This window comes from Micropterus dolomieu, linkage group LG14 (genome assembly GCF_021292245.1).
Source record: "Micropterus dolomieu isolate WLL.071019.BEF.003 ecotype Adirondacks linkage group LG14, ASM2129224v1, whole genome shotgun sequence".
NCBI classification, from domain to species: domain Eukaryota; kingdom Metazoa; phylum Chordata; class Actinopteri; order Centrarchiformes; family Centrarchidae; genus Micropterus; species Micropterus dolomieu.
Window position 1 is genome coordinate 27160314 of NC_060163.1, and position 15925 is coordinate 27176238.

At 42.8% G+C, this 15925-nt stretch overlaps 1 protein-coding gene and 1 long non-coding RNA gene across 2 annotated transcripts in view; one reads left to right on the forward strand and one right to left on the reverse strand.

The window, feature by feature from the left end:
• Positions 1-1316: 1316 nt before the first annotated feature.
• asah2 (N-acylsphingosine amidohydrolase 2) overlaps positions 1317-15925 on the reverse strand; it is a 20616-nt gene continuing 6007 nt past the window's right edge. Inside the window, exons 3-20 of the mRNA XM_046068688.1 lie at positions 13508-13651; positions 12938-13114; positions 11888-12015; positions 10785-10862; positions 10297-10417; positions 8909-9034; positions 8743-8829; positions 7751-7855; positions 7463-7544; positions 6702-6817; positions 5049-5143; positions 3669-3708; positions 3493-3591; positions 3284-3379; positions 2608-2754; positions 2375-2431; positions 2164-2252; positions 1317-1632 (exon numbers count right to left, since the gene is read on the reverse strand). Of these exons, the coding sequence (XP_045924644.1) occupies positions 1434-1632; positions 2164-2252; positions 2375-2431; positions 2608-2754; positions 3284-3379; positions 3493-3591; positions 3669-3708; positions 5049-5143; positions 6702-6817; positions 7463-7544; positions 7751-7855; positions 8743-8829; positions 8909-9034; positions 10297-10417; positions 10785-10862; positions 11888-12015; positions 12938-13114; positions 13508-13651 (1986 nt within the window). The 3' untranslated portion in view covers positions 1317-1433. The remainder of the gene's footprint in view (positions 1633-2163; positions 2253-2374; positions 2432-2607; positions 2755-3283; positions 3380-3492; positions 3592-3668; positions 3709-5048; positions 5144-6701; positions 6818-7462; positions 7545-7750; positions 7856-8742; positions 8830-8908; positions 9035-10296; positions 10418-10784; positions 10863-11887; positions 12016-12937; positions 13115-13507; positions 13652-15925) is intronic.
• On the forward strand, positions 8918-12101 carry LOC123982826. The gene is made up of 3 exons (XR_006828076.1): positions 8918-9038; positions 10156-10505; positions 11907-12101. It is a non-coding gene; the product is annotated as an uncharacterized LOC123982826 (long non-coding RNA).

The window sequence follows — 15925 nt, forward strand, 5'->3', positions numbered from 1 at the left end:
CCAAGTAAATAAGAGTGAACTATATAAAAGGTCTGATCATTTACAACACATGCGTCTAGTGTTGATGGGTGGAATTTTTACCCTTTAAATCGACCCATATCCACACAAAACATAATCCAGCAAGTGAAACCTTTTTACTGGAAAACCAGTTTAGTACGTAAAAATCAAATGTTTAATCGACAGGTTGAGCTGTAAAACCTGGAAATGTGCAATAGTTGAAAGGTTGTATTCCTGAAGACCTGCTAACATGTCGCCGCATCTCACTAAGAAACAAACGTCTCACTGAGGTTATTTTATATTGTGTTGGATGCAGACTTTCGGTGCACGTTGGTGTTGGTGTTTAGACCTTCGTCATGCTGATTAAATATGTCTCTGTTGTGCAGTTCTGGTTCGCTTGACAAGTTTCTACAGACGAATTTAAAATAAATATTTTTGTTATTAACAGTTTTTGTTGTTTTTTTTATTCAGCAAAACATAAACCTGAATACAGTTTCAGATTTATTCATTGTGGCCAAAATAACCAAAATATATATTTCACATAGTGTTCACATTTATAAAATATACATAAATATAGAATAGGTAGAATGATAGAATGTTTTCAGTTTCTTTACTTTAGTAAACTACTACCACACTGTAAAAATACTTCATTAAACAGTTCTGCATTGTCACTCAAGTATTATTAGCAAAATGTACTTATAGTATTATTATGGTTGGTTACCATATTATTTCTACAATGATGATCCTGAGGTCATGTCTCTTTGTATATTAAATAGTTAGACCACCAGAACTTTAGTCTTTGAAACAACATTTTCTGTTTTCTGTTCATTTGCTTTTTAAATGTAGATCTGAAGGCCAAGCCAGTGACACGGCTGCACGCTAGCTTCAGATAGACGCCCTGTCTCACATGAAATTTCATAAATAAGCTTTGTGGCTGGAGGCGCTGCATGTCTGCCCTCTATCAAAACAAAGCTGAAAGGAAGTGGACACAAACACCTCTCCAAAGAGCGATGTTGTCTGCTGGATGTATAGTTCAATTCCTTTTAAATTCACCATTTCAACTTAAAAGGAGTTAGTAAGTCAGCTTGTTTCTGCCATAAAAATGTAAATGCAGGTTTAAATGTGAGCACAAAACTACTAAACATTTGTTGCTATGAATCATTTAATTCATGCAAGAAAAACAACCATATGATACGTTTTTAGAAAGTTTGGAAAATGATCAAAATAATCTCTATTGTGATTTTAGGAAAGCGTTTTGCTTTAATTCATAAATTTAACCACTGAGACACGAGGCATGATCTGTATTTTATTTCCGCAGGATGAAACTGTTGGTTTGATCCTAAAACCCAACAAATTCACAAGTTTCAGGTCAGAGCTGTTGAAAAAAGGTCCTGGAATGACGATCAGGAGCTGGGACCTCGGAGGAGGTGCTGACCTCACTGATAGTAAAAGCTGTGGGCGACTCTGAAGACGTCGGATGTGCCTTCGTACGGTGTGATGACGGGCCGCAGGCCTTTCAGCTGCTTGTAGTGCCCGAAGTGTCTGATCCTGTAGGAACCGCTGGGGGCAGACGGGGGAATGTGCCACTCGACCGTGGAGTTACTCTGCTGGTTTGAACCCTTCAGCCAGTGAAACCTGCAGGGAGAGAGTCATTTACTGTCCTCAAAGACAACTAGAGGTAAAGGTTGGTTTCAGCAAGGCCACGCCTGGTGCCTGATTTAGATTTCGGGGAATTAGAAGCAGTGACCCGCATATAAGAAAGGCATGATTATAGTTACAACACAGTTTGACACAGAGGACTAGGCTAATCTAAATACATTTGTTAGTAGCGTTGAACTTTGGACTCAACAACAATTGTGAAGGAGTGACTTTGGGCTCAGGGTAACTGACAGCAGAATCTTTACAAACCAAACAATCAATGGACCGATGGAGGAAACAATCAGCAGATTGATCCAGAATGAAAAGAATCATCAGCTGCAGTCTGAAACTAAACAGTTCAGAATGAGCTGCAGCAGCAACATCCTGCTTTACATTAATGAGAAGGAAGAAAAATCTGAGGAGAGGAGATGTAATAGTACCACAGGCGCAGGGACATTTTACTGTAAAGAATTTAAATACTTGCTCCACCATTGGCTTTCACATAGAGTACACAGAACTTTAACCTACCTGGTCTCCCATGATGCATCAGTGTAGACAACATTCCAGGTTTCTGTTCTGTTGTCATAAATCTCCACAGTAATGAAAGTTTTATCTCTCTGCAACGAACGACAAGACCGAGGAGGTTGGAGAGGGTGGAAAGCAGGAAAGTTAGAAAAGTACAACGAACAAAAAAACGATATTACAAAACTCAGCAAAAAGACAAATCAGTTGGTCTTACGATGTCTCCAGAATGTCTAGGATTTCCTGCTACGAACGTGACGGAGACAACATCGCCCTGAAAAACACATTCAGACGCTTCAGTTGATGTATGTTAACATGAAACAGCGAGGTGTCGTCAGCATAACAACGGTGGAAAACAGTTCAAACTGAAAGAGGAAACGAGTTCGGGGCAGCAGCCCTGCGGGATGCCGCCGAGCAGACAGTGGAGCACAGGAGGACGTCGTGTCCTACCTGTCTGTAGACGGGGTACACCTGCTGCAGGACGTCTCCAAAGCTGCTGTTCGCCGGTTTTCTGTCAACGGGGGCCGCAGGCATCAGATTGAAGAGTTTCTGAAAGAAGGGAGGCTGAGGGCCGGCAGGCAGCTCTGACACTCGATCCTGAAAACACACACCAGTAAATAAATATGATCTGTTAGGGTTGCAGTTCTTTAAGAACCATGTTGCTGAGGCAGTCTGACCATTAATACTGTCAGATGGGTTTCGTCACTCCTGCGGTTTGTCTTTGTTTTGGAACTGCATCTCTCATAAGCCTATAAATGTTTACATTTTGTCCAGTTGTCCCAATTAACAGCAGCTGAATTAGCTGTTAGCATGGACGTACATACAGCTTTCCCTGGATTACTGTGATACTGAAGACAACATAAAACATGAAGATTCTCAGGCAGCGTCTTTTTCTGGTTTCTAAGCTGATTTCTGGACATTTGTCCACATCGGAGATGATGATAATGTCTTTGGAAAGCCAATAAAACACCTGAATGCACCTGTCCCTTCAACTCACACAGTATTTTGTACTTTGCCTCTCCTTCCATCTCACCTCTTCCTTTCAACTTGTGTTCTTTCAAGTTATCCAATGATCTATTAAATGGATCAATGCTGATTATTAAAGGTGGAACTCGGCCTGCCCCACCTGTGCGATTGCTCTGGCCAGGCCTTTGTACTTTTGCAGGTAGGCACTGAGCGTGTGCGGACCGTAGATGGTGGAGGCTCCTTCGTACCTCTGAACCTGAAAACACAGTTTGATTTATTTACACTTTGTCTCTTAGAAGTTGTGCTTTTGTTTATCTGTTGGGGGCGACTCAAAAACTACAGTACCCATGAGCCTCAGTAGCTGTGTACCTGATACTCCTCGTAGGTGGTGATGTAGTGAGTGTAGATGTTACTCAGGCCAGCGATCACCACCTCTGTGTCCTTGAACGCCCCCTCGGACTCGAGTTCCTGATACACAAACACACACAGGGTTAACACGTGGCGTGTTGCAGGTGTGACGCGGTGCTGATGTTTGCGTGTCTCACCTGTTTGACCGTTTCTCTCAGCCTCCTCCCCGACATGGTGCTGTTAACGTGCAGAGCGACAGGGTCAGGATGAAGTGTGGGAAGCTTTACTGTGGTTACTACTAAGTGTTGATCAGAGTGATTGGAAACGGGAAGACTGCAGCAACTCAAAGCAACTCTGACTGGACGTTATTAGTTATTATGGAGGTAGAAGCTAGAGTCCAGGATAAAAATAAGGTGGTCCTTCTGCATAATGAGTTACTTTTTGCACTTAAAGTACACATTGATGCTAATACTTGTATTTTTTCTTAGGTAAGATTGTTTGTGCACTACATTTACTTGTAACAGAGTATTTTTAATCTGTGGTATTACTACTATTAAATAAGCTGTTTCATCAGTAGGATTGGGCATCGAGAACAGGTTCCAACTTGGAACTGTTTCAAAAACAACAATTCCAAATGGAATCATCTAGAAAATTTGGTTTTGAATCCGATCATCGGTTCAATTTAACACGCACAGGTTTTGGTTTCTGTAGCGACAGCTGTATTTCCAGGTGCTTGTTCTGTTGCGTGGCTTTATTTTATGTTGAAGAGGCCCAGGTCGGCACAGTGCAACACCTGTGAGACACTTATTATTTCTTGCACGGGAGGAAGCACTATGAATACGAGCAACCACCTTATGCCTGCATTACGTACAAGTCAGGAAGGAGTGTACCAGGTTCGACGTGCTGCCTCGTCCTCCTCTGACAACCCTGAGTTAACTCATTGCAATCAGGTAAGTGAAGTGTATGTTGCTCGACCAAATTGCAAAACTTGTGGTGAACAACAACATTACTGTAATGTATTCTTTCTCATAGATAAATGTACGCAAATTGCTAACTCTAGTAGCAGACCTATTTCTGCCAATGTTAAACTGGAGAAACTCTGTTTACCTTAGCAGAAAATCTAAATCGAGAATCGATAAGAACCCGAATCGAAACGAATAAATAATTTGCACTGAATTTCATAGAATGGCACTTTGCTGCATACACAGCACTTTAAATTACATAACCCTGTGTAAAAAACGGTGGTGTCTTTTAAATTGTGTTGTATTAATATCTAATTTAATGTTTAACTGTGTTAAGTGTACGTTGTGATGACCTGCCAGGGACTAGAGATGGAAAATAGCCTTCGTGCTAATTCTGGCACATTTATATTGCTGAAATGTTCATTGATATGCACTCTCTTTTAAATAAATAAATAAATAAAAGAATCTGAAAAGGAACGGTTAAAATCAATATGATGCACAACCCTAAACATCAGCAGTATGAAGTGTAGTGTCATCAGTAGTGGTATTTTCAGTGGTAGTAATCTCAGTAGTATTATCAGTAGATCATCAGTAGTATAAGTAAAACGTTGTTACGTCATCTCTCCAGGAACAGCTACGACAGCTACAGAGCCGATGGTGATGATCTGGACGTCGACAATCTGAGGATGCCACGGCAGAGGCCAGTTCATCTGCACACGCACAAAACATGACACATTAACAATCTGGATATAACCAGATTTAACTGGCTTCATGGGGACATAAATAGATAGATAACTTTATTGTCTCTCCCAAAGCAGTGACAGAAATTCTCCAAGGCTCATTTAAAACAGCAGCTGTACCATGAAATTTTTCTTGTGAATGTTTTTCCGGGCCAGGGTAACTTTCCATCATCTGCCTGATGGTAGTAGCTGGAAAGAGTGGTGGAGGAAGAGTTTTGATTTATGTTTGGAGGTGAGGAGATTGTATCAGGATGAATCGTTGAAGGTCAGAATGGATTCAATGAGTGAAGAGTAAACCAGAGTTAAAATATCCTTAAAGGGTCTTGGCATGACTTACTGTCGATCAGGGGCCTCAAATTACTGTTTAGTTCATTTATTTTTTCCCGTTTAGATCTTTGACTTCAAATGAGACTGAAACATTGGACATCCAAAGTAGATTACTGCACAACCTGTCACCATGAGCACGTGTGATTTACTCCAAAACATCTTTTCCTCTGACCATAAAATCTAGAAAGTGGGAGTTTCCTGTGCGGTTTGTTGTGACTGCTTCCTGTCTCAGTTACATGTAGAGCAGTATGACCCAGCTGTATTGATACCTTCAGTTTTTTCCATGGAGCAAGCTGAAATGCCAAAAACTTCTTTGAATGGTCAGATGATGTTTTCCAATTCCAATTTATACTTCTGCGTCTACCATAGCTGCTGGTGTAGGCTATAGATGCCATCGTGAGCACTCATACTTGTGTGATGGCGTCTGCGTCTCTCTGCAGTTGCATTGCCAAAACGCTAGTTAAGCTTAAATGTTCCACTGTGTTGAGTTTCTTCTTCTTCGTTGGTGTAGGGCGGCTGAAAGTGAGTGGACCATGTTGGACTTGGAGCTGATTGATGTTAAACAGCAGCTACTTTTAGTGAAATTACTAAAAAACAGAAATGAGAGAAGGCGTCAGAGCAGATGGTTTGTATGAAACAAACCAGTTGAGGCAGGAGAAGAAGAACGAGACGGAAATGTGATGCTACCAAGCCGACCAACCGATTCCAACTTCTTGCGGTTCTTGCAATCAGGGTACGGTGTAGATTCGACGCAGAAGTATAAATTGGCTTTTGCGGGTGAGGAGTTAGTGGAACGGGTGCTTTAAATATCCACAGGTGTGTAGAACAACAGCTGTTCATTTGGAGAACTCAGTCGGTGTGCAAACAGAAGTTTAAGTTGCTTTTTCTTCCATCTCTGTCTGTGGAGGTAAAACGAGGTTCCAGTTCCACAATGATGAGATCATCATCATCATCATCATCCACCTTAATACTAATATCTGACCTGTTGACAGCAGCTTTCTGAGTTATGAAATGAAACTGTGCTTTCGATTTGAGATCATATTTATCTTCAAATGTGCAACAAATTTGGACAAATCATTGGGACTCAATGTGTCCTTAAGTCCAGTAAGTAGTTTTATGCATGTGGCCCCTGGTCTGTGGCCCCTGGTCAAGTAACTTGAGTTTGAGAGCCCTGCTGAGTTAAATTCTGCCTCTTCCTCACCTCCCCAGTGCTGAACAGGATCGGTTTGGGATGATGACACTCCTGCGTCTGATTGGACGGCTCCCCCAGGAGAGCGTCTCTGATCCCGTCCCAGAACGGGTCGCCTTCCACCGCGCCTACAGAGAGAGCGAGAGAGAGAGAGAGTGAGAGAGAGAGAGAGAGAGAGAGAGAGAGAGAGAGACATCCGGTTATACAGGATGTCAAACCGGAAACAGCAGAGCAACAGCAAACATATTCTCACTCCCAGCTCGTCACATATGAACACTTAGTCAGACCCCTTGGTGTCGCTTTGAAGGCCTTGGTACCTTTTAGCGTTGTTATTCAACGTGAAGGGCTCCGCGGTCAAGTTAGCATCAATAAATATGCAACGTCAGATTTGACTTTCAAAATAAAAGTATTTCTTAATGTTGTGATTCTAGGCAATTTGGTTAGGTTTAGGAAAAGACCATGGTTTGGCTAAAAATAACGACATTACTTACTTAACCTGTGGAACTTAAATAATAATATTAAATGTTGACTTCTTGTTTCACACGGGAAACAAACACCGTCCTCCTGGTTGAAAGTCCAGTTTCTGGACCACCTTTTCAACCCAACCACCTCCTTACTCTGACTTTCCCTGTTTTTAGTTTTAGAGTTCATAAACAACGCTACAGGGATCCCGCCAATGCGTTCTAAATTGACGCCAGTGGGTCTTGACTATGCGTCCATATGTAACGACTTGGGATTGAGAACGAATTGCAGTAGAAGAAGAGTAGAATCACCCTGAGTGAAGTTCAGGTCTCCTCCTCCATCTGTTGTTCCTGCTGCAAAACTGTGACCCAGAGCTGGTTTACATGTACTGACCTGTCACACACACACACACACACACACACACACACACACACACACACACACACACACCTGTAAATAGTTTATACAGGTATAACATATCTGTAAATTGGGGGCCACTGCCCCAGAGCTACATCGCTAGCTTTGCTAATACACGTTGTGTGTTTCCATTGATGTATCTAGTGTGTGTGTGTGTGTGTGTGTGTGTGTGTGTTGCTGACCGTGTGTGTGTCGTTAATCTGAACAGTAACATCTGTCATGTTGACCCACTGGTGGGCGGAGTGAAGGAAGCCAGTCACCTCTTCGACTGCGTTAGCATACAGCTCCTGTAGGGGGCAGCGACACATCACTGTGCTGACTACTTCTTCTCCTAACTTTAAAATAAAAAGCATGCCTTGTGGGGAATTGATTTCAGTCCTCATAAGGAATGTGAGTCCCCACAATGCACTGATGGAATGGGTTTGGTGTCCCCACAACGTAGTTTATACAACATTTGTGATGACCCTGAACAAAGACCCTAAATGTCACAGATGCTTGTTTTTAACTTGTGAATAATTAACCTGTGATTAAGTGAAATGTGAAATAAGAATCATTAAATGTCACGTACGTTTACTTCAAATAGTTTAGAGTTAAAACTCGAGATGTCCTGATCCTAAGAATCAGTGCAGGAACATTTTAATGGATCCATTTTCTCTGCTGTGTTTTATCCACCTCAGGCTGCAGCGCTGCTCTCTTCAATGACAGATTACCTCACTGCATAAGTGTAAATATAGAGTTTGTGAATGTGAAAACTTATTTGGAAGAGTACCAGTGAAACTGAACTGAAACAGAAGACATATGTGGCAGAATGCACAGATCACGTTTTAACACTAATAAATCAGTTACCGCTCTCTTATTTATCGAAGCTTGGTGTAGAAAACATTCAGGAAGCGTTAACGTTACATCAGTGAGAAACAAAAGTAAACCTAAATCCTCTCTGAGGGAAGAGGCTCCACTCTGTTGTTCAACAACTGCAACAGAGTGAGACGTCCTCTCTATGGAAGATCTCTGGAGACACATTCTCTAGGTAATCTTTTTTTACTTATATATTTTAAAAGTGGTAGATCGAATATGAAAAGGTTTGGCCAGGTGTGTAACTGTCAGTCCCGACAGAAAGATAAGACTTTAGAGATCAGACTGGCTTTACTGAAAGACAGGATGGACGGACGGGTACCTTAGCCTTGCTGTAGATGTTGTGTCCGATGATCCTTGTGCTGTCGAACATGTCTTCTCCAGGTCCGAACGCCTTACACATCTTAGTCTGACAGACAAACACTTCCTGTTTACTGTCTGGTGGTTATACTGAATGTGTGTGTTGGTGTGTGTGTGCGTGTGTTTACCCCTCCTACAGGACAGGAGCTGTTCAGGTAGTCGCAGGGCAGTCCGGTGTTCACACAGCGAGGTCCTCGAGTGTTCGGAGTGACGTCGCCGAGGTTACTGGAGGAGAAACCGGCAACGAAGCCTCCCTGAGTACACACACACACGCACACACACATAACAATGCACAAAACCAAAATGAGTCGCGGCAGCACATGGGGAAGACAGAAGCCCAAATGATTAATGTAACGTAAGACTCCACAGAGCCCCTCTAAGACAACATGTAAACATGGAGGAAGTTTTGGAAATGAAACACACTGGCACTTAATGTACTTATTACTTACAAGCCAAAACAAAATGTTTTCCTAAACATAACCAAACTGCATATATTCCACCCAGGCCTCGGACACGGACGCTGAAGGGTACCTTGTGCGTAAAGTACAGACGCATGGTCAGGCTTTGATAAAGCATCAATATCTGACGCTATTAGATGAGAACCTGCTCGGCTATCGATGCTGACTGATTTTTCTAGCTAACACATAGTTAAATATATTAAAATATATGAATCAATAGTAATTGAAATGTTTTTACGTAAACATGTAAACTTACTGAACGGTGCTCCAAGATCTCACTGAGAGACTCGACCAGCAGCAGATGATTAAAACCCGGGGTTCTCTAAGACTGAGACCGTAAGCCTCCTGGCAGACAAAGCTTGGAGCCCACCCCCTACCCCTTAGTTAACTTGCTTAGTTTTGCTTAATTCCCGGATAGCCAGGCTATCCTGACATTTCTGTTTGATATAATTTCACACAGTAACTTAATGTAATATGGTCTAAGAGTCCTGAGACAGGTATTTAGTTTCTGACTCTGGGAAAGTGGGGAAACGGTAACATTCCCCAAAACTTCTGTTTCTATCTAACCAAATCACACACATTTGGGCTACTGATCACCTTTTGATAACTAATGTAATTTTTTTCACTTTCATTCTCTTGGCCTCCCTTTTAAACTGTCCCACTTTGAAAACCTCTGATTTAGTGCTTTGGAGACCAAAAACAGTCACAAATGTATGACCAACTTCTGCTACTGCTGCTATGACCAACTCCTATAAACCCACCAATCAGAATATGACATGAACTGATAGCTGGACCCATCTCACGTAGTGTACCACTCAATTAACTTAAAGTATAAACCCTGTTTAAAATAGACAATAAGTTCAGATTGTTCTGTCTTGTCTAAATAAAGATGTTTGCAGTGTTTTTTCTGGCTACAGGTACGACCTCTACCAATCAGAGGGTCGTGCAGTAGACTCTGTGCAGCCTGGTAGATGGGAGCCAGGGCAGAGATGACCTGGTGCTGCTCACAGTAACCTGAGCAGAAAGACCTGCAGCAGGTGTCAGCAGGGTCCTGTCACCTGTCCAGGTAGATCTCCGGGGTTCTTGTCCTGCTCCAGCAGGTAGGAGGCGTAGCCCATGTTGTCGCTGCTCACCATTTGGTTGGTGAGGTTCATGCTGACGGCGTGGACGGCAAACCAGCTGTGAGGAGGGGCGGAGTCGTACAGACAGTCAGACCAGCATGGAGTAAAGACACAAGCTTTTAAACAGATTCATCAACAGCGGTGAGGTAAACCCACACAAGTTTTTCACATCGAGTTTAACTCTGGTCAACTTTTAAACATGATTTCAAGACATCGATCAATAACAAGCCTGACAGAGCTGATCTGAGATCTGTAGTGTGTTTGAAAAAAATATTAATAACACTTACATATAAATAATGAAAATAAGATACAACCCATCCCTTATTTGTTCAGTTTATATTGCATCATACAGGTGCCAGAAAAATCAATACCCAGCCTTATTATTATTATTATTATCACGAAAGGAGGGCGCTGTGTGTTTTTACCTGAGCATACCGATCCCATCTCCATCCCGATCAGTGAACTTGAGCACCAACACCTGTTTATCTGTGTTCCACTTATACCTGAAGGGATCAATAACAACACTTATCAATAATGTCTTTGGAGGGAAAATACAGGGATTCTTTTTTATAAATCAGGCCGAGTTTTATCATCAGAGCCACATACGACCTCCTACCCTCCCCCCAAAACCTGAAAGTGTGGTATGGAGAAGATCCCACCTGTTCCTTGTGTCAAGCACCTGCATCCCTAAGGCACATTCTATCAGGGTGCACTACAAGTCTCACCCAAGGGCACTTTACTTGGCGGCATAACCAAGTACTCAGAGAGCTGGCATCAATACTGGAACAGGAGCAAACCACAACAAACTACTTCCCACAAAAATCAGCAGGACAGGTCAACTTCACAAATTTCATACCAACTGGCCAACATTAAGAGCATCATACAACACCTAAGGATTCAAGCATCGCGGGATTGGGAACTGAAAGTGGACCTTGATAAGAAGCTTGTGTTTCCCCCAGAAATAGTGGCTACAACACTCCGGCCAGACATGGTCTCGTTGTCTCCAACAACAAAGCTGGCTTATGTTGTGGAATTAACAGTACCATGGGAACATGGGGGTGAAGAGGAAAAAGAACAAATATTCCGACCTGGAAGCTGAAGCATCCCAGAACAGCTGGAAGACAGAGCATCTTCCCAGTAGCGGTGGGATGCAGGGGATTTGTTGCCAAATCTACCACCAGTTTGCTGAAGGAGATAGGGGTGAAGGGTTGCTCCCTCCAACAGGCCATCAAGTCCCTGTCAAGTGCTGCCGAAAAAAGCAGTAACTGGCTCTGGATCAAGCGTAAGGACCCAAACTGGGCAGCAAAGTAGAGGCAAATGGTATGCGGTCAGGCTTAGGTCCGACTCAGGGCGAAGGACGCCCCTGCCATGCAGAGCCCGTCAGGGTATAGAGGGTATGACATGGAGGGGGGTGTACCTGGGACACTAGGTACACTGTTAAGCCCTCTGGAGATGTGGGCTTCAATCAGTGGAAATTTCGATGAAGTATATATCTTTCTATTAGCTTTACTGATATTAAAGTGTGCACCTGTGTCTCTCGTCCTCAGGGTTGTTCAGGTAGGAGTGAGGACTCCGGTTGATGCTGCTGTCATCCAGCTCCCCTCTGCTCCTGTAAATCCTGCCCGGCTGTATGGTTCTGTGGGCTATGTCAATACTCTGGAAATGGATGTTTACAGTTAATAATACAGACATCAGGCCACGTCTATTTTCTGATAAAAAAGTTTGATATTCTTATATAGAGAGTCATGGTATGATGGGGGTGTCTATACTGTATACTAAATGTATACTATCAATAGTGTTATAGACTATATTACAGTCTATAACACTATAACACACTATTATATACAGCATTACATATTTGGGCTCTCCCAGTATGTATTTTCATGTTCAGTGGCTCAAAATACTTCTCGTTCTCACTCCCAAGTTGTCACATATGGACGCATGGTCACGACCCGATGGTTTGTAATGCCCCGGCGGGAAGCCCTGTAGCATATTTCAATGTTAAACATAAGTATATGATATTTAACAGAAACGTCTGAGTGAGGAGGTGTTTGGGGTGGACGGAGGGCCAGAAACCGGGCTTGCATGTCACGTAAAAGTTGTAACTTTTAAACCAAACCCTTGACTTTTCCTAAACTAAGTACGTTTGCCACCTAAACGTAACCAAGTTGCAACGTTTCACAACGTTAACAAATACTTAGACTGTCAATATTTTGACCGAACGTTGCATTATTTATTCTTGCTAACTTGACCACGGAGCGATACACATTGAAAAACAATGCTAAAGGGCACCTAGGGCATTTTAAAAGCGACCCCAAGGGATCTCGAACAAGTGTCCATATTTGACGGGTTCGGAGTGAGAATGGAAGGAGGGAGTGTAAATGTATTTTCATCCCCCGTTAAATACTTAATAATGATGATCCACTGACAGGAACTTGCAGTCGGCTCAGGAGATATGTATCTCCCGTATTATTTGGTTCATGATGCTCTCAATAATGTTGTTGCTGCTGCATGTTGAGTCTTCCTGTACAAACTGTGCAGGGAGCTGAACATAAACCAAACAGTAAACCTCACACACCTTGACGATGCCGTTGACCAGCGGCTCGATGGACGCCTTCAAGTAACCTTTACTGGTGATCATAAACAGGGTGTACTGGAAGTATCCGCCCAGTCCGCTGTGTGTGTGCGTCCCGCTCAGAACCACGTTATCCTGGCGGTACAGATCCCCGTATTTCACCTGCAGCGCCTGAAGAACCTGAACACACCCGCACATTATTTCTCAAATTATTTGCAGAACAGACAGAGAAAGTTAATCTGACCCTGGTTTGTTTTAGAGTAAATTTCTTAACAATATATCAGTTAGCTAAAATCAGCTCCACCTCAACCAGCTACACCGCTGAAATGTTGCTTACATTAACAATAATGATTAATAATCCAGCTCTCTGTAAGGAGCTACTTTTACTAATTATACTTTAGTAAATATTGCTTTTACTATACATGTGTACTTTTATTGAAATATAATTGTTAATGCTGGGTTTTTACCTGTAAGGTAGTATTTTCATACTATTAATAATTTTACATAGGTAGGATCTAAATACTTCTTCTGCTATTTATGTGTGCTATATACTGAATGTGTGTGTGTGTTCACCTCCAGTCGTAGCCTTTGTGAAATCATTCCTACATCTGCAGTGACGAACACGACTCTCCGCCTCCCGTCGTCAATGATGAAAGCTCGGCTATACAGGCGAGTGTGAATGCCTGCAGCCGTCTGCTGAGGGTTTGCATAACCCATCTAAAAAAACACACACACACACACAAACACACACACACACACACACACACACACACACACACACACACACACACACACAACTGGGTGTGGTCATTCCAAAGGAAGTATGAATGGTGAGCTTAGCTCAGGTTATACATGTTGTAACTTTCTGACGTGTGCAGGATAAGAGAGGAAACACTTGCTGGGTGAACAGACTCTTTAACCTTCTTGTTGCTCTGATAAAAGCTGCAGTTCAATTTATAACCAGCTTTGAAAAAGAAAAATACAGCTTCATTGATGAATTATCCATCTATCTATTCCCCACCGCTTATCCAGAGTAGCGATGGCAGCAGGGTAGTCCTGACGTCCCTCTCACTACTTTCAGCTTCTCCTGGAGGATCGAGAGGAGTTCCCAAACTAGATGATATATATAATGCCTCCATTATGTTCTGGGTCCACTCCGGTGTCTCCAACCAGTTGTATGTGCCCAGAAAACCTTCAAAGGAAGGCCTCCAGGAGGGTCCTGATCAGAGCCATGAAACGAAGGAGCACGGCTCTACTCGGAGCTCCTCATCCTCTCTGTGAGGCTAAAACACCCCGAGGAGGAAAATCATTTTGGCCTCATGTATCCGCAATCTCATTCTTTCGGGATTCTGGGGTCCCTGAATCAGACGTGTGATGAGAGATGTGTTGGACTTCCTGCAGAGGAAATGGACACAGCTCTCACTTCGGTTATATGAGGTCCAGATTTCTATTCAGCTAAAAAGATTTTCCATCTGCAGTTTGTTCAGAAATGTTCAGACACATCCAGGTGGACCTCAGGGTTTATGGTCCTCTGGCTGCAGATTGAGAATCTGACAGAACCATAAATATTATCAGTCCGAACACACCCAGTCAGACAAGAGCCATCCGGCCTCCACGGCAGACTGGAGTTTGAGCTGTTGAATTATTCAACGTTGGAAAAATATGGGAAACCAAAAAACATTCCTCTACTGCATCTCTCTTCAGAAAGTGTTGGGAAAGTGTTGCCTTGTGCCCATAAGAATTCAGCAACAATAAAAAAAAGGGTTGACGTTGGACAAGCAATGAACTGGCTTTTGTCAACAGTCCATTTGACTGGCTAAAAAAAGTCTCAGGTTCTCAGGTCCAGCTGTTGCTGTGCATCCTGCTGAGTTCTGTTGCCAGAGAACCAAATATGTCCCAGCTCAATCCCCCCATTTGGCAGGTGTTGGCACCAGGTGTTGGACCTCAATACAGTGGGCTATTCTGGGATGCCCATGATAAGTCCACCAACAAGGCATGACGATTTTAGATCAAGCAATTTTTGCTAACCTAATGTATCATGTAAAAGCAGCTAAACATGCCATTCTACCTTGAACTTGCCCTCTCCATTACTGTAGTTAAAAAATACAATTGCCTTAATACAACCCATCTGAGGAGTTTTACAAGTGTCTTCAGTCGTGTTTCTAACATTTGTTTGACTGAACAGATACATTCTAGTTTTGGATTGTGTTTGACTTCTTTTTGGGCTACAGGTCTACTTTTTTACTCGGTGAGGCTACCTAAAGCTGCTGGAGACACACAGAATCCAGCGAGGACACATCTGGATGCACCAGACAGATGAACGCTCCGGCTGGCGGATGACGAAACAGCGAGTTGGGCGGGGCTTTCTTGTGGACTGTCTGTTTTCAACATGGCGGCCAGGTCAGAAACTGTCTGATCTTAGAGCTAAACCGTTTGCTAAAAAATGTTTCTGGAAACATTTAAGGGAAGAAAGAGGCACTGCCTAGTTTTACAGTTTTGTGAGACTGGTGCACTGGATGGACTCATTTAGATAGCAAGTCGAACATTTGGATACCACGAACGGTCAGTCAGTCAGCTTGATGTAGCATAACCGCCTTGAACCGCATGGCTCTCCACAGAAAAGTAAAGAGGTGGTATTCTGCTAATTTTCAGGTTCAAAATCTTATTGAGATATTGAGTTGTACCAGAACAGGTTTAAATGTTTTCATTTTCAAAAAAACATATTTTTGTCCTACTGCACATTGCTGCAGCTCCTCTTTTCAGCCTGTGTTGAAGGCTTCGTTTTAGCTATGGAGTGATACATCTTGTCTCTAAATGATCTTTGTTGGGAGTTGCACATGCTCAGTTCCTAGTTAAGGACTATTAGCCAATCAGAAGCAGAGAAGGGCGGGTCAGCGAGAAGCCGGTAAACAGCTCGGGTTCAGCCGTACGTGTTGCCGACCGGCTCGGCAACACGGACTGGAGCGAGAGTTTCAGAGCGGTGAGTTATTA